Source organism: Guillardia theta, assembly GCF_000315625.1.
Source record: "Guillardia theta CCMP2712 unplaced genomic scaffold GUITHscaffold_52, whole genome shotgun sequence".
Classification (NCBI taxonomy): Eukaryota; class Cryptophyceae; order Pyrenomonadales; family Geminigeraceae; genus Guillardia; species Guillardia theta.
In genome coordinates, this window is record NW_005434622.1 from 164,495 (window position 1) to 187,104 (window position 22,610).

General features: G+C 51.7%; 7 protein-coding genes across 7 annotated transcripts; 5 read left to right on the plus strand and 2 right to left on the minus strand.

Moving 5' to 3' along the window:
• Positions 1-443: 443 nt before the first annotated feature.
• Positions 444-1,296, plus strand: GUITHDRAFT_111458 (hypothetical protein; the record flags this gene model as incomplete). The annotated part of the gene is made up of 2 exons (XM_005829409.1): positions 444-745; positions 804-1,296. The coding sequence occupies 2 exons, from the start codon at positions 444-446 to the stop codon at positions 1,294-1,296; spliced, it is 795 nt and encodes a 264-aa protein (XP_005829466.1).
• Positions 1,297-2,160: 864 nt separating this feature from the next.
• Positions 2,161-2,948, plus strand: GUITHDRAFT_111459 (hypothetical protein; the record flags this gene model as incomplete). The annotated part of the gene is made up of 2 exons (XM_005829410.1): positions 2,161-2,489; positions 2,540-2,948. 2 exons carry the CDS (start codon positions 2,161-2,163, stop codon positions 2,946-2,948), a joined length of 738 nt encoding a protein of 245 aa, XP_005829467.1.
• Positions 2,949-3,989: 1,041 nt separating this feature from the next.
• On the minus strand, positions 3,990-4,818 carry GUITHDRAFT_111460 (hypothetical protein; the record flags this gene model as incomplete). Its single annotated transcript, XM_005829411.1, has 2 exons — positions 3,990-4,440; positions 4,499-4,818. 2 exons carry the CDS (start codon positions 4,816-4,818, stop codon positions 3,990-3,992), a joined length of 771 nt encoding a protein of 256 aa, XP_005829468.1.
• A 1,758-nt stretch (positions 4,819-6,576) lies between these two features.
• On the plus strand, positions 6,577-7,402 carry GUITHDRAFT_111461 (hypothetical protein; the record flags this gene model as incomplete). Its single annotated transcript, XM_005829412.1, has 2 exons — positions 6,577-6,896; positions 6,955-7,402. The coding sequence occupies 2 exons, from the start codon at positions 6,577-6,579 to the stop codon at positions 7,400-7,402; spliced, it is 768 nt and encodes a 255-aa protein (XP_005829469.1).
• Positions 7,403-12,481: 5,079 nt separating this feature from the next.
• Positions 12,482-16,409, plus strand: GUITHDRAFT_88045 (hypothetical protein). The gene is made up of 16 exons (XM_005829413.1): positions 12,482-12,578; positions 12,624-12,771; positions 12,864-12,922; positions 13,010-13,084; positions 13,135-13,285; positions 13,390-13,471; positions 14,098-14,196; positions 14,257-14,316; positions 14,440-14,556; positions 14,679-14,887; positions 14,976-15,018; positions 15,067-15,189; positions 15,332-15,379; positions 15,532-15,634; positions 15,711-15,787; positions 16,213-16,409. Exons 7-16 carry the CDS (start codon positions 14,104-14,106, stop codon positions 16,285-16,287), a joined length of 948 nt encoding a protein of 315 aa, XP_005829470.1. The 5' UTR covers positions 12,482-12,578; positions 12,624-12,771; positions 12,864-12,922; positions 13,010-13,084; positions 13,135-13,285; positions 13,390-13,471; positions 14,098-14,103; the 3' UTR covers positions 16,288-16,409.
• Positions 16,410-16,644: 235 nt separating this feature from the next.
• VPS29 (vacuolar protein sorting 29) lies at positions 16,645-17,822 on the minus strand. The gene is made up of 5 exons (XM_005829414.1): positions 17,633-17,822; positions 17,321-17,355; positions 17,193-17,274; positions 16,858-16,997; positions 16,645-16,802 (listed from the first exon to the last, which is right to left on the minus strand). The coding sequence occupies exons 1-5, from the start codon at positions 17,801-17,803 to the stop codon at positions 16,670-16,672; spliced, it is 561 nt and encodes a 186-aa protein (XP_005829471.1). The 5' UTR covers positions 17,804-17,822; the 3' UTR covers positions 16,645-16,669.
• Positions 17,823-20,541: 2,719 nt separating this feature from the next.
• GUITHDRAFT_111464 (hypothetical protein) lies at positions 20,542-21,190 on the plus strand (the record flags this gene model as incomplete). The annotated part of the gene is made up of 3 exons (XM_005829415.1): positions 20,542-20,676; positions 20,729-20,798; positions 20,865-21,190. The coding sequence occupies 3 exons, from the start codon at positions 20,542-20,544 to the stop codon at positions 21,188-21,190; spliced, it is 531 nt and encodes a 176-aa protein (XP_005829472.1).
• Positions 21,191-22,610: the final 1,420 nt, after the last annotated feature.

The window sequence follows — 22,610 nt, forward strand, 5'->3', positions numbered from 1 at the left end:
TCCTGCATTTTCAATGAAAGAAGAAAAAAACTGTGAAAGGCAGGGCATGCTTATGGAAGGGTGCTCATAGCAGAAAACATATGCAGGACAAACTAATTAGTCCAATACTTTCACTCAACTTTGGCACCTCTAATTTCTCCTACCCCCTTGCCCTGCACTGTCAAATCTTATATAGTAAATGTGTGGCCCCAATACCCGGGTTTAGATCTTTTAGAGGGCCCACGGTATGATATTCGATCATACTATCCCTGGACCTACCGCACCCGGTGACCGGGTCGCCTGCATCTACCCCTACCGCGAAGGCTTTACCTCCTGGTAGGATTCAGAACTTGAACACTATGCTGGTAGCAAGCGGCGTCCCCATAAGAGCATGTGCTGCTCAGCATCTCCTGAAAGTCGCCATGGCCTCCCTGACGCGTCCTCGCAGCTTGCGGCATCGCTCGATGACCACAGGCTCAAGCGATACGGCTGCAGACCCTGAGAGCCCCAAAGAGCCTTCCGACCCGTTTCTCGCCCGAGCTCAGAAGATGCTGGGGAGCAACAGCGAGAAAGTAACTGAAGTTGCATTCTGGATGCTACAGAAGCAGACGGAGCTGGAGCTGGTAGAGACTCAGCTGCGCTATTACAAAGAAAACAACAATGTTCTTATGAAGAAGGCAAAGCAAGCTCATGAGCTGGAGCTTCGAAACAAAATACAGAATGAAGAGAGCTACTTCAAGTATATACTCTCGTATCCTACCCAAAGGTACATGACTTCAACGGGCTTGATTTGGGGATACTAACCGATGTACCTCTGCGATCAGATGTCTACTTCAACACCTGTTCGATCGAGTGGCATTCAATGTGAACTTGAGCGACGAGGAGATAAGTCGTCTGTTTGACGCTTCCAACGTGCCTCGAGAGGGCTGGGGTCTTCTGGACTATGAAACACTGCCGATGGAGAGAATATACAGGATGTTGCAGTCTCAAGATCTTCGCCGTGAGATGTGGAGAAGGCTGGGGCTCAACGAGGATATGGAGCTGCCTGATTTCACTACGACCGGTCATTTGCACGGGAACCTGCCAGGTGATGAGTTCTTTTGGACACCGGGGAACTTCGTGTACTTGGACAAGAACGCCAGCGAAGTGGAAAAACGATTCTTCAGAGAAGTGTGCAACAAGTTCGACAGGTATCTCGATGTCTTCGATATCGACAGAGTACCATTGGGCGAGCTGATCCTCGAAAGCAAGGCCCGCGCTTGCAGTCAAGCCGCTCAGGATAGTGCAGCGGTGACCAGCAAGGCTGAGCCTGAGTAGACGACTTGAAGGAAGAGTGATAGGTTAGTAATGAAGGAGATGAGGCTTTGAAACTGACACCCCCGCAATCTGACAAGCACCTCCTGTAACATCAACATGATGTGCTCACGCAGCTTGCTGGTCATCCTCGTTGCTGGGTCTTCGATCATCGCATTTCTCAGCTTGCCAACACATGCAGAGGAGTTTTGGTCGGGAGTCTGTCCAAGTGCTCTTTGGTTAGCTTGGGTATGTGTTCTGGATTATCCCCAAGAGTAGCCCAAGGATAGAGCTCGCTCCTCCTTGAGCTATCATAGTATCGTGATGATGTGCGCTGCGTCGAGACATTGACAAGCGAGGCCCGGCCCTAGAGAGCTTGCAGCGCTTGTGCGTGTCCCCCAAACTCAACTGATAACTTCACCTCACTGCGCGCACGACCATCTCCCGCGCCATGCCAGCGATGTCGCTGTGGCCGCCGCCGAAGGGATGAGTCCTCTTACGGGGACGCCGCTTGCTACCGTAGTACCAGCATAGTCTTCAAGTCCTGAATCCTACCAGGAGGTAAAGCCTTCGCGGTAGGAGTAGGTGCAGGCGACCAGGTGCGGTAGGTCCAGGGTAGTCTTTGTTGAATCACGATTTGGATGCTAACGGTACTATAGTGTTATTGGCACATGGGAGCTAGGTAGGATTGTGTACGACACATTTACGGTAGCTGACCCCGGCCCCAGGAGAAGGGTTTGGTCGCCTCTGGAACTTGAAGGTTACTAGGACAAGACAATGCTGCCAGTGGTAGCAAGCGGCGTCCCCGTAAGAGCATGTGCTGCTCAGCATCTCCTGAAAGTCGCCATGGCCTCCCGGACGCGTCCTCGCAGCTTGCGGCATCGCTCGATGACCACAGGCTCAAGCGATACGGCTGCACCCAGCTCTGCTACTGCCGACCCTCAGGGTCCTTTCTTCGATGAAGCACAGAAGCTGCTTGGAAGCCGGGACAAAGCATGCTATGACGTTGCATCCTGGAACAAAGTGTGCTATGAAGTTGCATTCTGGATGCTACAGAAAGAGACAGAGAACAACCACGTCGTGAGAAAAATGTGCGAAACCGTAGAGAAAAGCAAGCAGGCAAAAGAGAAAGTTGAGACAGAGCTGCGCGAACAACTGAAAGCGAGTCTCTCAGAACAGAACTCGCTCAAACATCAATTGTCGTTTCTGACTCAAAGGTGTTTGCGATCATGTTTGATGCTGTACTGACTGCTGATGAACGAGGTAGAAATCTTTTAGAAAAGCTGTTCAAGACAGTACGTGATATCGATTTCAAAGACAAGGAACTCTCAAAACTGTCCACAAAAGTGTTCATTGAGGCTCGTCGTTCCATGACAGGTATCAATCGTATTCTTGCAAAAGACAAAGAAATTCGCCGTGAGATTTGGCGACTCATGGATATTGATCAAAATCTAGAGTTGCCGGAATCAACTGTTCGTACCTGTAACAAGAACATGAAACCAGAATACAAATTTCTGTCTGAACAAATTCACAATTCTGAGGAGAAATGCGTGTACGTAGAGCGAGGATCAGACCCATCGAAGATACGATTTTACATGGAGATTTGCAAGAAGTTTGGCAAAACACTTGATATCTACGACTGGCCAGCAAGCAGGGCTCAAGGTGGTATGAGGTAAACCGTGGCTACAATGGTTGAAGTCAAACCAATGCTAGCGTCCTGCATCTGTCATGCAACAATAAAGATCTAAACCCTAGCTAAAGCTTGAGTTTACCGGTGGTTCGTTCCATTGTAGCTACCTTTTTCATGTGCCAAGATGGCCGGGTCGCCTGCATCTACCCCTACCGCGAAGGCTTTACCTCCCACCGGGGAACTTCGTGTACTTGGACAAGAACGCCAGCAAGGTGGAAAAGCGATTCTTCAGAGAAGTGTGCAACAAGTTCGACAGGTATCTCGATGTCTTCGATATCGACAGAGTACCATTGGGCGAGCTGATCCTCGAAAGCAAGGCCCGCGCTTGCAGTCAAGCTCAGGACAGTGCAGCCGTGACCAGCAAGAAGCCTGAGTAGACGACTTGAAGGAAGAGTGATAGGTTAGTAATGAAGGAGATGAGGCTTTGAAACTGACACCCCCGCAATCTGACAAGCACCTCCTGTAACATCAACATGATGTGCTCACGCAGCTTGCACTTCAATCCATAATTGATTGCCAGATCGTGCGCTGAGGGATAAACTGAGAAAGAAGTGCATCAACCGGGTGGCCTGGTACTCCAAGTGGAGTAGAGAAGCTGCAGTGGTGTGCCAACAAAGATCGCTTTCATCATGTCAGGAAATCATACCACAGCTGCCATAGCAATTTGAATAACTCGAGCCCTAGATAAGCGACTTGGCATACGTGTGCTCCTCAAAGCTCAGGGACCCTCTCCAGCTGACAAGTGATGCCTGTTTTGCCGCCCTTGAGATCGCTCCCCGGCAGGCTGTTCTCGAGACAAGACCAGTCTCGGGACAAGGCCGACCAGCCATACATGTCCATCAAACAAGAAAATCGCGTTTCATGCAAGCTGTCTGCATCAAGACATACAGGAGGTGCATGTCAGATTGTGGGGGTATCAGTTTCAAAGCCTCATCTCCTTCATTACTAACCTATCACTCTTCCTTCGAGTCGTCTACTCAGGCTTCTTGTCCTGAGCTTGACCGCCAAGTCGCTTCTCTGCGTCTTGCTAAGTCTTGCAAGCGCGGGCCTTGCTTTCGAGGATCAGCTCGCCCAATGGTGCTATTTTGATATCGAAGACATCGAGATGCCTCTTGAACTTCTTGCACACTTCCCTGAAGAATCGCTTTTCCACCTTGCTGGCGTTCTTGTCCAAGTACACGAAGTTCCCCGGTGGCCAACGGAAGATATCAGCACCTGGCAGGTTCCCATGCAAATGACCGGTCGTAGTGAAATCAGGCAGCTCCATATCCTCGTTGAGCTCCAGCCTTCTCCACATCTCACGGCGAAGATCTTGAGACTGCAACATCCTGTATATTCTCTCCATCGGCAGCGATTCATAGTCCAGAAGACCCCAGCCCTCTCGAGGCACGTTGGAAGCGTCAAACAGACGACTTATCTCCTCGTCGCTCAAGTTCACATTGCATGCCACTCGATCGAACAGGTCTTGAAGTAGACGTCTGATCGCAGAGGTACATCGGTTAGTATCCCCAAATCAAGCCCGGTGCAGTCATGTACCTTTGGGTAGGATACGAGAGTATATACTTGAAGTAGCTCTCTTCATTCTGTATTTTGTTTCGAAGCTCCAGCTCATGAGCTTGCTTTGCCTTCTTCATAAGAACATTGTTGTTGTCTTTGTAATAGCGCAGCTGAGTCTCTACCAGCTCCAGCTCCGTCTGCTTCTGCAACATCCAGAATGCAACTTCAGTTACTTTCTCGCTGTTGCTCCCCAGCATCTTCTGAGCTCGGGCAAGAAACGGGTCGGAAGGCTCTTTGGGGCTCTCAGGGTCGGCAGTAGCAGAGCTGGGTGCAGCCGTATCGCTTGAGCCTGTGGTCATCAAGCGATGCCGCAAGCTGCGAGGACGCGTCCGGGAGGCCATGGCGACTTTCAGGAGATGAGCAGCACATGCTCTTACGGGGACGCCGCTAGCTACCAGCATGGTCTTCAAGTTCTGAATCCTACCAGGAGGTCGCGCCTTGACGGTTGCAAGCGATTACAGGTGCGGTTGGTCCAGGGTAGTAGGTGGGTCCGGTACAGTATACTGTTAACAGTTAACCGTTTTGCAACGGTTTTCATCTTCCTGTCCGCGATATACACCGTAAAGTGCACTTTCTCAGTGCATCACGTTGAAAGGTTTCACGTGTGCACATCTATCGTCAGGCATTGCTCAACATGCGGTGGCAATCGCAGCTTACATGTGCTTGGCTTGTCCAAGATACAGGAAGATTGTAAGAACTCGGATAAGTTCTTGGAGACGGCGAGAAGTTCAGGGTATTGCGTCTCATCGGTGGACGAAGCTCAGCGAGATAGATGGAAGTGGATTTTGACATAGGTCTGGAATTAGGGAATCGACGAGCCTGAGGGTCAGGCATAAAGAAGGGGTTAGGTGGACATGTCCTAGCGCGCAATTCTGCATTGAGGTGGAGAGCAAGGGGTGAAGGGAAGGTGTTGGCTGTGAATAAAAGAGGTTTGGTGGAGTTGAGTGTTTGATCAGAGAGATCTTCTCGAGGTGTGGGAAGGTTGTACAGCTGTACAGAGGTTGGAGATACACGTGTGAGGAGACAATCTCAGGTGTACTGAGACACTTTGTCGGTGGTGGTTGGAATTAGTTTGGTCTGGCCAGTGAGGTGGAGGTTGATTCGATTACAAAGAGAAAATTTTCTCTTTGTTCTCAGTTCTCATTTTTTTTACTGTTGTTGCGCAACTGTGATTTACAGTACGGTCTGAACTGGAACAAAGAGTAAGTTCGGTTCATTGTTGCTATTTGAGTCGGTGATTCGATTGTTTGGAATCGTTGTTTGGAAGTTGGATTCGATTTCTTCTTCTGACCTGGAGGTACTTCGTTCGTGAAACGGGTTTGAAGTGGGATCGGATTCCTGATTACAGTCAAGTCTACAATTCGCTGGCTGAGAGAGGAATTCGAGCAGTCAGTACTATCCACAGAACTTTGCTCAAACAGAGTGCTTTGCCTATCGAGAAATGGGAATTTTCTGTTATGACTGCAGGCTACGTACCTGTACAACGCACTCCCGAGTTTCAGGAATTTTGGCAATCTTTCTCCTTATACAATCTATAATGGAGATGTTTTCGACTTCAAATCTGTGAAGACCTTCGGGTGTATGACATTCTTCAAGAATAATGTACGCAGTTCGAAGATTGAAGACCAACTTCTCAACAGTTCCGAAAAAGAAATTTTGTGGTACAAATTTAGTGGGTTTTCGTAACTGTGATTCCTATACATTAAGTTAATTTTGATGCGTCCTTTCAAATCTCGCCTAATTTGAAACCGAAAGAATTAACTGTTAAAACAGTATACCGGACCCACCTAGTCTTTATTAGTACCATTGTAGTAAACCCTTTTTAATGGTACTGTCAACATCCAATTATTCAATGCCGATACCACCCTGGACCTACCCCACCTGTAATCGCTTGCATCTACCCCTACCGTACCGTCAAGGCGCGACCTCCTGGTAGGATTCAGAACTTGAAGACCATGCTGGTAGCTAGCGGCGTCCCCGTAAGAGCATGTGCTGCTCATCTCCTGAAAGTCGCCATGGCCTCCCGGACGCGTCCTCGCAGCTTGCGGCATCGCTTGATGACCACAGGCTCAAGCGATACGGCTGCACCCAGCTCTGCTACTGCCGACCCTGAGAGCCCCAAAGAGCCTTCCGACCCGTTTCTTGCCCGAGCTCAGAAGATGCTGGGGACCCAGAGCTTTGCGCCCTATGAAGTTGCATTCTGGATGCTACAGAAGGATAGGAAGAAGCAGCTGGTAGAGCTTGAGCTGCACGATGAGAAAAAGGATTTGGCTTCTTCAATCAAGATTGAAAAACAGTTCCTTGAGAGACAGCTCCGAAACGAACTTGAGAAAGAAGAGAGCTACTTCAAGTATATACTCTCGTATCCTACCCAAAGGTACATGACTGCACCGGGCTTGATTTGGGGATACTAATCAATGTACCTCTGCGATCAGATGTCTACTTCAAGACCTGTTCCAGCAAGTAGCATGCAATGTGAACTTGAGCGACGAGGAGATAAGTCGTCTGTTTGACGCTTCCAACGTGCCTCGAGAGGGCTGGTATCGGCTGGAGAAAGAATCGCTGCCGATGGAGGGAATATACAGGATGTTGCAGTCTCAAGATCTTCGCCGTGAGATGTGGAGAAGGCTGGAGCTCAACGAGGATATGGAGCTGCCTGATTTCACTACGACTATACATCTCTACAAGAGCCTGCCGACTGATATCTTCCGTTGGCCACTGGGGAACTTCGTGTACTTGGACAAGAGCGCCAGCAAGGTGGAAAAGCGATTCTTCAGGGAAGTGTGCAAGAAGTTCAAGAGGCATCTCGATGTCTTCGATATCAAAATAGCACCATTGGGCGAGCTGATCCTCGAAAGCAAGGCCCGCGCTTGCAAGACTTAGCAAGACGCAGAGAAGCGACTTGGCGGTCAAGCTCAGGACAAGAAGCCTGAGTAGACGACTCGAAGGAAGAGTGATAGGTTAGTAATGAAGGAGATGAGGCTTTGAAACTGATACCCCCACAATCTGACAAGCACCTCCTGTAATATTCTCACACGGCTTGCATGAAGCGCGTCACTTGTCAGTCTTGCATCAGTCCTTGTAGACTTGGTCATTCTCGTTGCTGGGTCCTCGATTATCGCATTTCTCAGCTTGCCAACACATGCAGAGGAGTTTTGGTCGGGAGTCTGTCCAAGTGCTCTTTGGTTAGCTTGGGTATGTGTTCTGGATTATCCCCAAGAGTAGCCCAAGGATAGAGCTCGCTCCTCCTTGAGCTATCATAGTATCGTGATGATGTGCGCTGCGTCGAGACATTGACAAGCGAGGCCCGGCCCTAGAGAGCTTGCAGCGCTTGTGCGTGTCCCCCAAACTCAACTGATAACTTCACCTCACTGCGTGCACGACCATCTCCCGCGCCATGCCAGCGATGTCGCTGTGGCCGCCGCCGAAGGAATGAGACGCATACCCGGACCGCACCTGCGATGATGGAAGCGATGGACAGGGAGGCCTTGAGCTGACGAAAGATCCTGGACCGGATGCGTTTGCAAGTCGGATCACCTGAGACATCTTGCGAGGCCGAGAGACCATCCAGCGCTGCCGTTTCCTCGTTCGCCGAGCGATCCGCCAGCCACCACAGAAAGCGCAACGCATCGTCCTGCAAGAGTCCATCAGTGCTGGCGATGATGGGAAGAAAGGCCTGTGGCGGGACGTCAGTGCAGAGCATGTGCGTGACGATGCCCTCGGATCTTCCTGTGTGCTGCTGCTTGCAATTTATTTCGAGCCTGGTCCGGTATCCCATCATTGTCAAAAACATGTGACATGCTGAAGTCCAGGATTAACCCATGCCATCGGCCTCCAGTACCCTGCAATTGCGCAAGCTCAAATTCCCCTACGTGATGATCTTCAGGGCCATGCTGGGAAATGTTCCGCCTGGTGCCGGGAACGCCTTGCACGTGGACGCGGCATCTCACTCCGGAATCTTTGATTAGGGTACTGAGGGCGGCATCGCACTTCTCATGCGCATCCGTCCATAACGAGCTGCGGTGCCTGCAGGTTGCCATGTGTGTGGTCCCCCCAGGATGGTGGAGATGATGGTGGCATTTATCGCAGTGCGGCGGGAGGTCAACCGGCAATCCATGCAGAAACTTGTCCGCGGCAGCCACCAAGCTGATGGGCTGCTGCTCAAAGATCCCAAGGTTTGTACTTTCCATAATTGATTGCCAGATCGTGCGCTGAGGGATAAACTGAGACAGAAGTGCATCAACCGGGGGGCCTGGTACTCGAAGGGGAGTAGAGAAGCTGCAGTGGTGTGCCAACAAAGATCGCTGGCGCTCAGAAAGGTAAGCTCGAATACTGCAGAACCGAGGAAACTCCATGAGGGATTGTGCCGTGAGCTCCCGCTGGGCTGGGATGAAAAGCACACTGCCCGACGTCCCGAATAAATCAGGCGAGAGGATCCAGTTGTTGTCGCACGCATGATGAAGCTCCGCCGAGGAGTTGTACTCGGAGATTCCCTGCTCCATCAAGTGCCTGTGAGTGTCCAAGAAGGCAGCCAGCATGGGGATCACATCCGCCGCGTCCGCTTGCTGTGGTTGTCGGATTCGAAGTTCAGGTAACGAAGATGGCAATGTCTCCCGCCCATTGGACAAACTTGGCAGTGGCGACCCTCCTGCGGGGTGAACCCATCCCCTCCAGCACTGTAAGGCAACTCAGCGAGTTAGTGACGTTTGAAGTAGGCAAACTGAAGGTCAGACGGAGGGTTGCCAGGGGCGGGTTGGAGGTCGGATAAACTCTCCTGAGCCTGTTGCTGTGGCCATTGAAACACCTTCCCAAGAAGACAGAGGTTCCGGCGCGACGTCAAAGCGCTTGCACTGAGCAGCTGTCAAGGCCGGGGGGATTCCAAGCAAAATGTATTGGAGGGTGGGAACGTGGGTTGTCTTCAAAAAGCTGCTTGAGACCCAACGCAATGAAACTGTTCCAACTGGGTCAATTCAGCGTTGAGGGCATTCACCTTTGCAGTGATAAACTCTTGCTGAAAGGACTCTGTGACTGAGACCATATCGGGATACCTCCAAAGGATCATCCCCTAGCCTCGGAAGGCAAACTACTGCAAGCCCTGGTACCTACTGCAAATATGCTCTTGGATTGCCCGTTGCTGACTAGATGGAAGTTGGCACTAGGATGAGGAAAATATCTGCGAATCTCTGGGTTGGATCTCCAATCCCAGCTCTTGTTTCAACGTACGGTATCAACAAGAGACGCAGTGGCTTGTGCGGCAACAACGAGCTTCCCAACCTTAAACAACAGCCATGTTAACCGCATAGGCCGGGAAGACACAGTCTCGAAACACAGCGAAGATCTTGAGACTGCAACATCCTGTATATTCCCTCCATCGGCAGCGATTCTTTCTCCAGCCGATACCAGCCCTCTCGAGGCACGTTGGAAGCGTCAAACAGACGACTTATCTCCTCGTCGCTCAAGTTCACATTGCATGCTACTTGCTGGAACAGGTCTTGAAGTAGACATCTGATCGCAGAGGTACATTGATTAGTATCCCCAAATCAAGCCCGGTGCAGTCATGTACCTTTGGGTAGGATACGAGAGTATATACTTGAAGTAGCTCTCTTCTTTCTCAAGTTCGTTTCGGAGCTGTCTCTCAAGGAACTGTTTTTCAATCTTGATTGAAGAAGCCAAATCCTTTTTCTCATCGTGCAGCTCAGTCGTGACTGATCCATGAGCGACTTTCTGCCTGGGGATCCCTGTGACTCGGCTACATCACCGTGACTGTGACATGGGGATGGTGCGATGCTCGATGCTGATGTTCGATCGTCAGCCTAGTATCATCAGAGCGTCAGCCTGTCATGAAGTTCAGTATTCAGAATAAATTTCCCTGATTAAATTCTTCTTTCAGTGAGCCCTCCCTGACTGTCATCAATCACATGATGTATCTCAAATGACCTCCTGCTGTCTGGATTTTTTTGCGATGCCGCCAATCATGAGCATCGACGACTCGTTACAAGGGAGTCTCCTGTGACTTCGCAGCATCCGTCTCCCTCCCTGACGAGGTACAGGGAGCCACATTGATCAGGTTCTGCTGGGCATTGTTGCTCGTCCTGACATTGTTCCAGGCGTTCTGCGACGTCGTGGCAGGCCAGCGGATCGATTGGACCTGGATTTTCAGCCTGGCACAGGTTGCCGCTACTGCTGCGAAGAAGGGATGGAAAACACCAACGGTATCTTCTGCGTTGCGTTGCTGGAGTTGACTGCTATCTGTGTGTACTGGTCGGAGCTCAGTGAATCATCCCGGAGCTGCCTGGCACCGTCGGCACGTTCTTGCTTGAAAGGTAGGGTACGATAGTGCAGGTGATCTGTGCCCCAACCCCCTCGATGTCCAGACATTCGCACCCCAGAATGCTAGGCTGGTCGTCAGGTCCCCCGCCGTTTCAGACTCCGGAAGCTGGCTGTACTGCACTGCCGCTACGCATACATGCCGGAGCCACCGTAGCTCACAGTCCGGGGCTGAACATGGTCTGTAGGATCACAAGCCCCGGCCCAGTGAAGGTGGTACTCGTTGATTCCTTTTACTCAAAGTTAAGTTAAAAATCAGTACGAGGATAATCAAGCAGAGTTTCAATTCAAGTTCGAAATCGTTGTCCTCCCACCCCCTGTTTCTCCCACCCTTGTTGTGTAGACCCCCACCCCCAAGATTATATGGGTGTAGGGGAATCACCCCTCCTCATCCCCGGGACAAGTCACAGAGCCCTAGTATGGTACCAAAAACACCCCCACCCCTAGGTGATCCTTCTAATAATGCAGGTAGAAAAGAACCCCTTACCCCCCATATTATGCAGGCAAATATCCACCACCCCTCCCTACAGCTTTACTACCTGCCCTTTTGGAACTGGTTGGAACCACTGCACAATTTTGAATTTAACCCCAAAAGATGTAGGTGGTGGTGATAGAGGCGATGATGAAGATGAAGATGAAGATGAAGATGAAGATGAAGATGAAGATGAAGATGAAGATGAAGATGAAGATGAAGATGAAGATGAAGATGATAAGAGAGAAGGATGCTTCTGTTGAATGGGCAAGATGATAAGAGAGAAGGAGGCAGAGAAGACAAAGTACAACTGACCGATAGTAAGAATGGGGTTGGTAACCAGCAGAGATAACTGAGAAAAAAAGTGAAGTTGTAAACAAGTCAACGTGTGATATTCTGGGAGTAAATGATGTAGGTTGCAGTAGGAAGAAGATCTTGTACCAACTTGAATGGGCACATGGGAGAACAACGAACCTAGATAGTCTGTCAACAGTTGTTGTGGCAAATCAATCACGAGGAAGGCTCCAACATTAGACAAACACAGCGATTGCATTTCATAAAGACTCAACATGTTGCAATCGTGTCGTGACGTTCTGTCTACAGCGCCATGGTGGTTGATGTGGCCTTGAGACTGGCTGTCGAGGAGTCTCTAGCAGCATACGCCACCTCTAACGCAGTCTTTCTGGCTGAGCGGCTTGTCGCCTGTTCTTCATCGCCGGAAACCAAATATTTGCTAGCTACAGCATACCATGCAGCTGGCGAAACCCACAGAGCGTTTGCGGTGTTGTCTCCGGCGACAACAGCCAAGAACAGGTGAAACAAGAACCTTCATTCTACTAACTAACACGCACGTGCGTCTGGGGCAGATTCCTGCTGGCTGTTTGTGCATTCAAGCTGGGCAAGTTCAAAGAGGCTGAAAATGCTCTCACCGGATGTCAATTCGGCTCTGACGGGTCGCCGAATGAAGCTTACGCGCAACTGCTGCTCGGTCAGATCTGTCGGTATGAGACAAGAGCTCAGCAGCGAATCTTCGATGTGACGTTGTACTAGGGCTTCAAACCGCAACACTCAGGCTATCGATCACTTCCAAAAAGTGCGATCGCGACATTGACTGCTGCTCTTTGTTCACCCGTCGTGCCGCAGGCCCTCATGCTACAGCCAACCCTGTGGGTGGCATGGGACAACCTCTGCCAGCTAGGATACGACGAGGACCCCAGCACTCTGTTCCACGAGGAGGCGATTCTCCTGCAGTTCCAGCAGGTGAGGGTGCGACTGGAGCTGGCCAGACCTCTGAGAGAGCAGCAGATGAGGAGCAGCTTGTCGACCCCAGCTGTCAAGCCTCAATCTCAACCGTCAGGCCTCAGCCTTGAGATGCCCGAGGCCGCAACCCCGATGAGTATGAGCAATGCCAACACGAGCATCAGCGTACATCCTTCTACTCCTGGATCCAACGGTACGAGCTCCCTCCCTCCTCCAACCCTGTGCTGTTGTGCTCGCACGTTGCTTCCTGGTGGCCTTGTTGCTGGTCTTACTGTACAGGAACAGCAGGCGGCATGAGCACGGTAACGCCAATCACGCCGTGGGCGAGCTCGAATCCACAGACGGTAAGGCTGGAATGAAAGGACAAGGATGATGATGAGGAGGAAGAGGAGGAGGAGGGGCGGGTAAAGACGCTGAAACGAATTCCGAAGGGATCCACTCCTGTATCGGCTCCCACCAACACGAGTGCTCTCGCTGCCAACTTCGCGACTCCTGTACAGACTCATGTGATGTCGAGCCTCCATACCAAGTTCAGCATGACTGACGATGTGGTCAGATGGACTTCACTCCAGACTCCTCCCTTACCCCTACAGGGAGCGGCCCCCCTCCTCTCCTCTCCAAGGTGACTCAAGGGCTGGTCTTCCAACTCCGAGACTCACAGTTGACCTCCCCCCTTCCCCCTCCCCCCCTCTTTCTGCTCCTCCTTTGTGCTAGGTGGCTGCTCCTCCACGGCGACCTCGCAGCGATAGATCAGAAATCCCGCGGGCCCAGAGATCTTCGGCCGTTCGCTCCCTCGATGGTGAAAACACAGATCCCTCCCTGGTGAGTCCCTGTATGTGTCTTCCTGCTATCTTACCCTTCTTCTCCTCCTCCTTTCAGACTTTGGGGATGGGGTCGAGCTCCGTTCGGCGATCGACGAGGTCAGCAGCCATGAACTATATGCTGATCCCCGGGCCCATCGGCTTTCCTTCCATCAGCAACAACCACGAGATGATGGACGAAGACCTGCCTCGCGTCAAGAAGCAGGCGGTCAGAATCTCTCCTGATCTCCTCTCCTCTCCTCTCCTTTCCTCTCTCCTCCCCTCCTCTCCTTCTCTCTCGTCTGACTTTCTGCCGCACAGCAGATGACCTCGTTCCCCTCCACGAGAGGATCGGTATCCTGCAGCCCCTGCCCTCCTCCTTCCTCCTCATCCTGCCTGCAGGCGGGCTCCTCTCACTCTAGCAACCAGAACATCACAAGCTGTCAATCTCCCCGACCGGCTGACTCGCTCAGTGCGACCTCGCTGCAGACAACCGATGTTAGCCAACCTCAGACCCTCCTCTCTCCCCTTGCACATCCTTCACGTCCCTTGCCCTGTTCTTCCTGCGTCGCGCTCTGCTCCCGCCGCATCTTCCCCACCTTCCTTGCACTTCCTCACTGAATAGTCTACAGGCCCTGGAGCTCCTGCAGCTGCTCAAGAAGTTTGCACAGGCTTTCCGTCACCTCTCCATGTTGGGAGGGGAGGGGAGGTAGAGGGAGGCGCTGATGCCCATGGCCAGGTACCGGTCGACTGAGGCCCTCCAAGCTCTCTCCGAGCTGCCCAAGTGCCACTACAACACCGGATGGGTCCAATGCCAGGTAAGACCTTTTTGGGCTTCAGCTCCCCGGGACGTCCGAACAAGCTGAGCAAATGACTAGGTTGCCATCGCCTACTTCAACATGGCGCAGCATCTCAAGGAAAGGAGGGCGTGCTGCCTTGTTCCCCTTGCCTGACTTCCTCTTCCTTTCCTGCAGGCAGAGGAGGCCTTCCGTCGATGTAGACAGCTGGAGCCGCACAGGTTGCACGCTGAGGCCTGGAAGGAGCGGCGGGAGGTTGATTAGCTCGGCAGGCTCAAGGGGATGGAGATTTACTCCACCGTCCTCTGGTTCCTCAAGCGCGAGCACGACCTCTGTTACCTCGCACAAGAAATGGTAGCCCTCGACCGTCTTGCCCCACAGGTTTTCCTTCCCCATCCCCTTCTTATACCTCCTCCCCCCCCCCCCCTCGTTCGCGCGTTTCCCATCCTTGCTCCTGCTCTCCATCAACCAGTTCGAGCTTGCCCTGAGCTAGGTGCGAACAGACTTGGTGTGTGCTGGGGAACTGCTTCTCTCTGCAGAGAGAGTTCGAGACGGCGATCAAGTTCTTCCACCGGGCGGTGCAGGTAGACCCGTGCTTCACCTACGCCTACACGCTAGCCGGACACGAGCATGTGTCCAACGAGGACTTCGACAAGGCGACTAGCGCGTTCAGAGATGCCGTGAGGTATGACGACCGACACTACAACGCCTGGTAAGAGAGAACCTGCCCTTGCTCTTGCCTCTCTCCCTCCCTCTTGGTCTCCCTCTCCCTCTGCATCTCCTGTCTCAAAAGGGTTCAGGTACGGGTTGGGAACCATCTACCTCAAGCAAGAGAAGTTTCAGGTCTGCGCCTCTCCTTCCCCCGCTCGGGTCCAGCTGAGCCGTGAGCAGCTGGCCGAGTATCACTTCCGACGAGCGCTCGAGATCAACCCGAGGAACTCGGTGCTCCACTGCTACCTCGGCATGGCCCTGCTGTCCTCCTCTTGCTACGACGACGCGATCGCTGTTCTCAATGTGAGCTGAGATGACAATGAGCTGAGTGGAGGGTTGGGGTTGGGGGTTGATTGGAAGGGGGTGGAGGGGGGAGGGGTCTGGAGGAGGAAGAGAACAGAAACGTGGGGGAGAGGGAGTTCACCGGCGGTGAAACTTTTTTCAGCGAGCGATCAAAATGGACCCCAACAATCCCTTGGCAAAGTTAAGAAAGGTCTGAACCTCCGCCAACCAGTTCCCTCGCTCTCCTCTCCTCCCTCCTTCCAATCTGTCTCTCCCCTTCCCTTTCTCCCGCCTATCTTCTCTTTCTCCTCCATCTTCCATTCCCACTCTTCCTCTCTCCTCCTCTCACTCTTCTCGTGCCAGGCAATCGCTCTCTCGCAGCTGAATAGGAACGAGGAGGCTCTTGAAGAGCTCATCTCTCTCCAGCAAATCGCCCCAAGAGAGAGCACAGTGCTGATTCAGATGGGTACGTTCAGGAGGGAGGGTGGTGGTGGTGGTGGGGGGATGGGGGGGGTGCGATGGGCTGAATTCTCGTTGTTTAGGCAAAGTGCAGAAGAAACTTGGGAAGCTACATGACGCGCTGGCAAGTTTCAACCACGCCTCGGACCTTGACCCTAAGGTAACGAAGCAGCATCCTCCTCCTCTACTCTATCTTGTTCCTTCCTCCTCCTCTACTCTATCTTGTTCCTTCCTCCTCCTCTACTCTATCTTGTTCCTTCCTCCTCCTCTACTCTATCTTGTTCCTTCCTCCTCCTCTACTCTATTTTGTTCCTTCCTCCTCCTCTACTCTATCTTGTTCCTTCCTCCTCCTCTACTCTATCTTGTTCCTTCCTCCTCCTCTACTCTATCTTGTTCCTTCCTCCTCCTCTACTCTATCTTGTTCCTTCATCCTCCCTCCCCTCGTGTCCCTTTCTCTTCTCGTATTCTGCTGATCCGTTTCCTCCACTCTGCACTTCTTTTCCCCTTCGCTGCTCCCTCCCCTTGCTTTCACTCGTTCACCGTTTCCTTCCTTGTGTTCAATGCTCCCTACCTGATGTGCGATAGATGGGAAACATCATCAAGGGACACATCGACAAGCTGCAAATGGCAGATCTGCTGGAAGAGGACTCGATGCTGTAATGCAAGTGATGGCATGGAGACAGAGGGCACGAAAGGAGACTGGGAAAACCTCCCCCTCCCCCGCCTTCCGCGAGTTAGCATACCAATCAATCAATCAAGTGAATGAATCAAGGGTATACACGGCTCGCGATCTCTCGCTCTCCTCTCGCCTCCTCCTCTCAAACATATTCTGTCTCGTTCAGATTTCTCGCATCGCTTCTCCCAACAGGTTCCCTCCCCCTCGCTCTCCTCAATGAAATTGTGGAGGGAGGAGGAAGCAGTTCTGCCATCGTGTTTCAGAGAGTGGCCTGGCATTTCCCTCTTAAATCCCTTTCCTCCTGACCGTCTACCTGTATCAACCCTCCTCTCCCTCCCATGAAAAGTTTCTCATCGTTTCAATGATTCACTTGCTATGCTTTAGTTCCTGCACCTTCAGCTCCATCTCCTCTCCTCCGCTCGACGCCTGCAGCTCGTACACATAGATGGTGAGCTTGCTATCCTGGATGTCAAGTAGGACGAAGGAAGGGGTCACATTGCTGCCGTTCCACGTGTCACTCCAAGACAACAGGCAAGCAGCGATATCCTTCCCACCTTGTCATTCCGCTGTATGCTCCGGTGATCGATCCTGGGTTTATGTACAGCTTTTCCTCGTGGACATTGATCGAGTACTTGTGCGTGTGTCCGGTGATGAGAACATCCACATCTAGTTGTCTCTGCAGCATCGCAAGGGCCTGAGAATACGTGAGAGGAGAAAGAGCTGGAGGAGAGAGGCTGAGAAGGAGGCTGAGGAGAGAGGCTGAGGAGGAGGCTGAGGAGGAGGAAGCTGAGGCTGAGGCTGAGGCTGAGGAGGAGGCTGAGGCTGAGGAGGAGAAGGAGGAAGAGGAATGCAGAGCAGAAGGGAGTGGAAGTGGAGAGTTCATCATGACCTCCTGATCACCCCAAGGAACAACTTGATGACCATGGCACAACCCGATCTTCCAGTTGTGGATGTTCACGACCTTAGTCTCCCTGCGGGCGGGTCAGCAGCGCAAGGCGAGCTGCTTCGTCAGCTCACGGGTAGTTGCCCTCGTCGAAGTCGCCTTTGACAATCTGTGGATGATTCTTTCCATCAGTGCTATGACCATCATTTCCTCCCACACGATCGTCTCCAGGAGTGACTTTCGACCTCGCAGCTAAACTGCCTCACTGCACTAATTGCTGGGTGGTTGTCAAAACCTAAACCCCTGAAGCTATCCCTCACTCTCTCCTATCCCATCCTTTACACAGAATATGCACGAGCACATAAAAATGACAAGAAAGCTTCTCTCCCCGCCTTCCCCTTCCCCGCCTCGCACTCCTGCCTCTCTCCCCTACCGACTCGGCTTACATGGAGATCACTTGAGAGGGAGCGGAAGTACTCCTGCATCTCCTTGCTGCTGAGATTTCCTGTGCATAGAACACCTTCGATCTTCTCGGGCACGAGGAGGCGGCGAAACTTGGCGGGTATGTCTCCTGCTCGCCCTGGCACCAGCGCGTCCCCTACCGCGAGCACCAGCATAGATGCTGAGGTCACCGATGCTGCGCGGGGATGCGGTCCATGTTTGAAGGAACCGGCCCGGCCAGGCCCGACGGTTCACTCCGCCGGGACTAGGAGAGGTGTAGGGTGGGGTGTTTTGACAGAGAAAAGGAGGGGTGAATATGGGCGGGGATGGAGGTTGGATAAGGGGGTACGTAGGGATAAAATTGATGTGAACAGGAGGGGTAGTGGCGGGCAGGCCAAGTGCGAAGGGGCGCGGCGACAATGGTGAGATATCGCGATGGATGTATAAAGATCACAATCAAAGAATTCAACAAGTGAAAGACATCGTCTCCCTCTTGTGACGAATCAATAAGTAGAGGAGATTGTCTCGTTCTGATTTGCTACTCTTGGACTCTGCCTGTTGTTCCCTTCTTTGTCCACTGTCTCCGGTATCTGTTCAGCTTCTGTGATATGATGGCTGAGTTGCGACATGATTGTGGAGCTTTTCGATTATCGAAGTCGACCCTGTGACTTCCAAATTTGTTTTGTATCATCCAGTGAACAACAAATGATTGTGAGTCAATATTGTGTGTCCGCCTAGATTTTCTCAGATATGTTTCAAAATCCTTTCCGTATTTTGAAAGGTTCGTACAGGTCCGAGCCATTCTTTCGATGCTTTTGGACATGAACAGCACAGACACGTGCACCTCTGATGGTCTATACTGCTTCACGGGCATTCCCGGTGACGACGAGCTCGGGCTGGAAGATGTTGGACTGACGCAACGCAAACAGGAGCTGATGGCTATGGTGTGAGAGATGTTAACGCGGACGATGTGTGGACAAACATGTAAAGAAGGAAAGTATTCATAGATGATGATGATGACCTTTTGCCTACCAGCTATGACGTGGACACTCGTTATGGCGGTGGTTCCGGCGTTGGTAATACTTCCGTTTAATCGTACCTGACCGGCTGACGTCAAATGTTTCAGCATCTACCTGGGATGCGAGTGATGTCAAGCCATTCACCTACCATAATGTCTATTACTGAAGCCGGCCGCTTTGACTGCTTTGATATTGGACAATCTGTTGTGTGCTTGCTTGTGAAATCATGAAGCTTGACGGTTGAGGCAAATTTAGCTCCACAGCAGTGTTGGCTAATTAGTGAATCAAGTTTTTGGCAAACAAGGTACTGGTGTTGAGAATTATATACCAAGAAATTATGCCCTTTTGCGAGAAGTTCTCGATCATAGCTGCCCTCGCCCCAACGCTCAATCTGATCTGCCACTTTGGAACTGGCACGACCGTACTCGGGAGTCAGGAGTCCGAGGCTCTGGCCGGCCCACTGTCGCAGCCCGGCCCCCCGGCGCTCAGCCTGGCAGCCACGGGGTGACTCCCGGCGTCCGATGGGCCGCCCGGCAAGCCTGCCCGGCCAGCCTAGCGGCTGGCGGCGGGCTGAGGCGGCCGCCGCGGCCCGCGGCCCGCCGGGCCGGGTCGCGGGCCGCGGCTCGGCGACCCCGTACCGCCGGGCCTACGGTAGCGCGGCCTCAGCCTGCGGCCGGCGGCGCGGCGGCCCCCGTGCCACCCCGGCGGACCGGGTGGCTCAGTGGGCCCTCAGCCGGGAGCCTCGGAGTCCGACAAACTTCAAGCGGCGGAGTTTGACTTGGCCGCGGCGCCGGTGAGCCAGGCTCAGCGGCCGCGGGGCTCGAGTCACGCTTTGTATTACGTGACCTAGCCTTCTTGACAGTGTGCCAAGAAGGTGTAGTCGAAAAGCTATCTTTTCGCGAAGGAGGCAATCGACCCAAAATAATCGATTTCGGACAAGCTTCCGCTTTCCCCTTCGCCGTTTTTAATCGAAATCATGTCTTTTCAGCGACTTCTCGAGATTTTTTCGGAGTTTACCGTCGACTGGGGGGTAAAAACGCGGGGCCTCGGAACCTGAAAGGGGTCCAAGGGTGTTGACTTAATTTTGAGGCCCTCGCTATTTCTAGTGGCAGCCCATGAGCGCTGGGCCCTCAAGTTCTTTTAATACCGTTCGGAAGATTCCGATGTAGAGATGCTTTACAGCATTAATTAATCTAGATTATGATATTGAAAATCTGGACGGTTTATTCAGGATTAGTGGCATCTTAATCCTTGAGACCCCAAGATTAAGGCCCGACTGCCAAATAGAATATCCTTTCTACCCGAGTTTTGCCTGCCAACGTTTGCCTCCCAATACACTCTTCCACCCCCTTGGACTACCATACCATTCTAGGAGATCAACGGGGGTGGGGGTAGCGGGTTTGAGGCCCGAGATACATTGGAGATTGCAATGGTCGTAATTCTCGAGATCCCACCTACCCCTCCACCGTCCATGAACATGACTTATACTACCCTACCATCGATTTCTCAAGTTAATGTTGGGAAAACACCCTATCCTTAGAGTTGATTTATGACCCCACCCCACATGGTCCATTTTGTGAAATGCCTGGATGTTTTCCCCTCCTCGCCCCCATCTCTACTACCAAATACGGTCCCCCTTTCGCACGCACACACTCCCCGCCCCCCGCCCCCTCTCCTCCTCCCGTGCTTCTACTTCTTCTTCTGTATCAGTTGATCGATATCCTCTCTCCTTCTTCGAGCCTCCACCTTGGTGGTGAATCCAATTCCCTTCAAGGGCAACACATTTCACAGAAATCACCATCAAGATCGCCCTTGATCTCTTTCAGAGACAATCGGCCTTGACTTGAGAGACTGTTGTCAGTCTAGCTGAAAGAGTTCACGTCAGCTTGAGCAGAATGTCGCAAGGAGTTCAGGTCAACGCAAGGCCGAGACACGCTGATGGGTCGATCACCGTGAGAAAAGTACAACTCAACGAAAGCAACCTGCGGCCGCTGTTCGATATTCGCCAGGAAGATGCCGCCCAACTCCTGGTAAGGCATACACATATTCTTTTTGTTCCACTTCTTGACAAGTTCCTTACAGGGAGTCTCTCTCTCCAGCCTTAAAAGCGCTTGCAGGAGGCTAGGTATCAACCGCTGGCCCTACACTCGGAGTAAGGTTTTACTACGCACAAGGGATTCTAGCGACAGGTCCAGTTCAGAAGCTGATAGCGGCTCAGATCCAAGTCCTCGTGAAGAGAGGGACATGTTTGATTTCCATCAATTGCCAAGCAACCGCGAAGACCAGCATGGGGCGTTCACGCATAATCACGTATTGCATTTGAACGAAGAGACAGCTGTCAACTGCGATAGCGAAGAAACAAGTCGCGACAATCATTTTGATGACAGCGAAGACCTTTTTCAGCAGATCCTTGACCTCCCACATGGGGAGCCCAACAAGGAAAGGCCTCCGGAAGCTGAAGAAGACCTGGATTCCTTCTTCTTTCATCCGATTCCTGAAATGAATGGATCTTGGATCGAACACTTTCACCCCAACCAAGCCTGATGAATTTGATCGTTTGAGAAATATTCTTTGAGTTCAAGGAGTTGATTTCCTTCAGGAGTAATGATTTGAAACAATAGTACACACTCCGCCGTTGTTGAACCTCGCATTCAGCTCAGCGTTTAACAGCTCGTGACTACCCAACATTAATGTTTTTTATTTAAGTGAAATAAAATTTCTATGTTCTAGATAGAATCCAGAATTGACGGATGAAAACTGAACTTGAGCTCTGAGTCACTAAGGCGTGGAGTACTACCCCAGTGATCGAGTGTGCTGCAGACAAAGCCCCACTGCCAGGCTGCATTGTATGTAACCTTCCGGGCGATCGGGTCTTTTGAAGGATGCAACAATGGTGGACCTTGACATCGTGGGGAAAATGCAGCAGCTGCAAGAAGACATGCAGGAGGATCTGATCTATTGAATATAAGGGAGCGGAGGACGAGGTCGAGGACGGGGATTGAGATGGAGGAAGGTGAGGAACAAGTGGAAGATGTAAGGCACCAGATATAATCAGTGAGGGACTGAAGACATCGGATGACTCGAAGGCATGCTATCACAGTTGTGTAAGCCATCTGATTGCTTGGCTGTATGAGAACAGAGCATGTCGTTGTTTGTCACGCAGAATGCAAGAGGAATGCAAGAGGAGTTTGGAAATGGAACCGAGGAATCTGGTCTAAGCACAAACAAGATCAAAGATAGTTTGGGTTTGATTCCTCTCCACATGAGGAAATGAGTGGCTATGAAGCAAACATTGAAGCTTCCGTCATACTTGTCTTGAAGGTCTGGGGTCAGGCATGTTTTCAGAAGGCACAATCGCTCAAAGACGTATCGGAAGTTTGCTACCCAAAGTTCTGATTCCTACCTTGGCCTTCAAAACAAAACCACTGATTAAACGAAAGTGGATGGTACTTTTACTAAAAACAAAAATTTACTTCGGGAAAGGCCTTGTCGTTCACGTTGTATGCAACAATGGGCCCGGGAAGGGATATTGTACTAGGATATAAGAACCTGGATGTGATCATGGGAAGGACATCTCTTAAGTTTAGTTTGAATCCAAGATGATCAAAATGTAGGTTGCCAAGAGAAGGGCTGATCCAACGGGCGAACGAAAGGAATCGAAATCCATCCATGCGAACTTTGAAACCCATCTGTCCTGAAAGATGTCCATTTGATGCTCTTTCGTGAGATTACACGAACAGAGAAGATGATGTTACATTCATAAATTGAAAGCTTGTATGTGATATCAAAAGTGTTTGGGATGCCACCTAGTATCCGATCATCACTGTCATGTGATGACCGGGCCCGGCGATCGCCGAGCACCGGGGCCGTGAACTTGTGGTGGACTCTGATGATTCCGAAGTTCGTTGAGAGGTTGATGGCGGGACTCCGAGGGATGAGGAGAACGGTAAACGCGAAGCAACTA

Coding starts and splice junctions, on each gene's coding strand:
- GUITHDRAFT_88045 (XM_005829413.1), top strand. CDS start 14,104: ATGCCCATGGCCAGGTACCGGTCGACTGAGGCCCTCCAAGCTCTCTCC. Junction 14,197..14,256: donor CCGGATGGGTCCAATGCCAG/GTAAGACCTTTT, acceptor GCAAATGACTAG/GTTGCCATCGCCTACTTCAA. Junction 15,190..15,331: donor ACGCGATCGCTGTTCTCAAT/GTGAGCTGAGAT, acceptor AACTTTTTTCAG/CGAGCGATCAAAATGGACCC.
- VPS29 (XM_005829414.1), bottom strand. CDS start 17,803: ATGCTGGTGCTCGCGGTAGGGGACGCGCTGGTGCCAGGGCGAGCAGGA. Junction 17,275..17,320: donor TTCGACGAGGGCAACTACCC/GTGAGCTGACGA, acceptor ACCCGCCCGCAG/GGAGACTAAGGTCGTGAACA. Junction 16,803..16,857: donor GCATACAGCGGAATGACAAG/GTGGGAAGGATA, acceptor GTGGAACGGCAG/CAATGTGACCCCTTCCTTCG.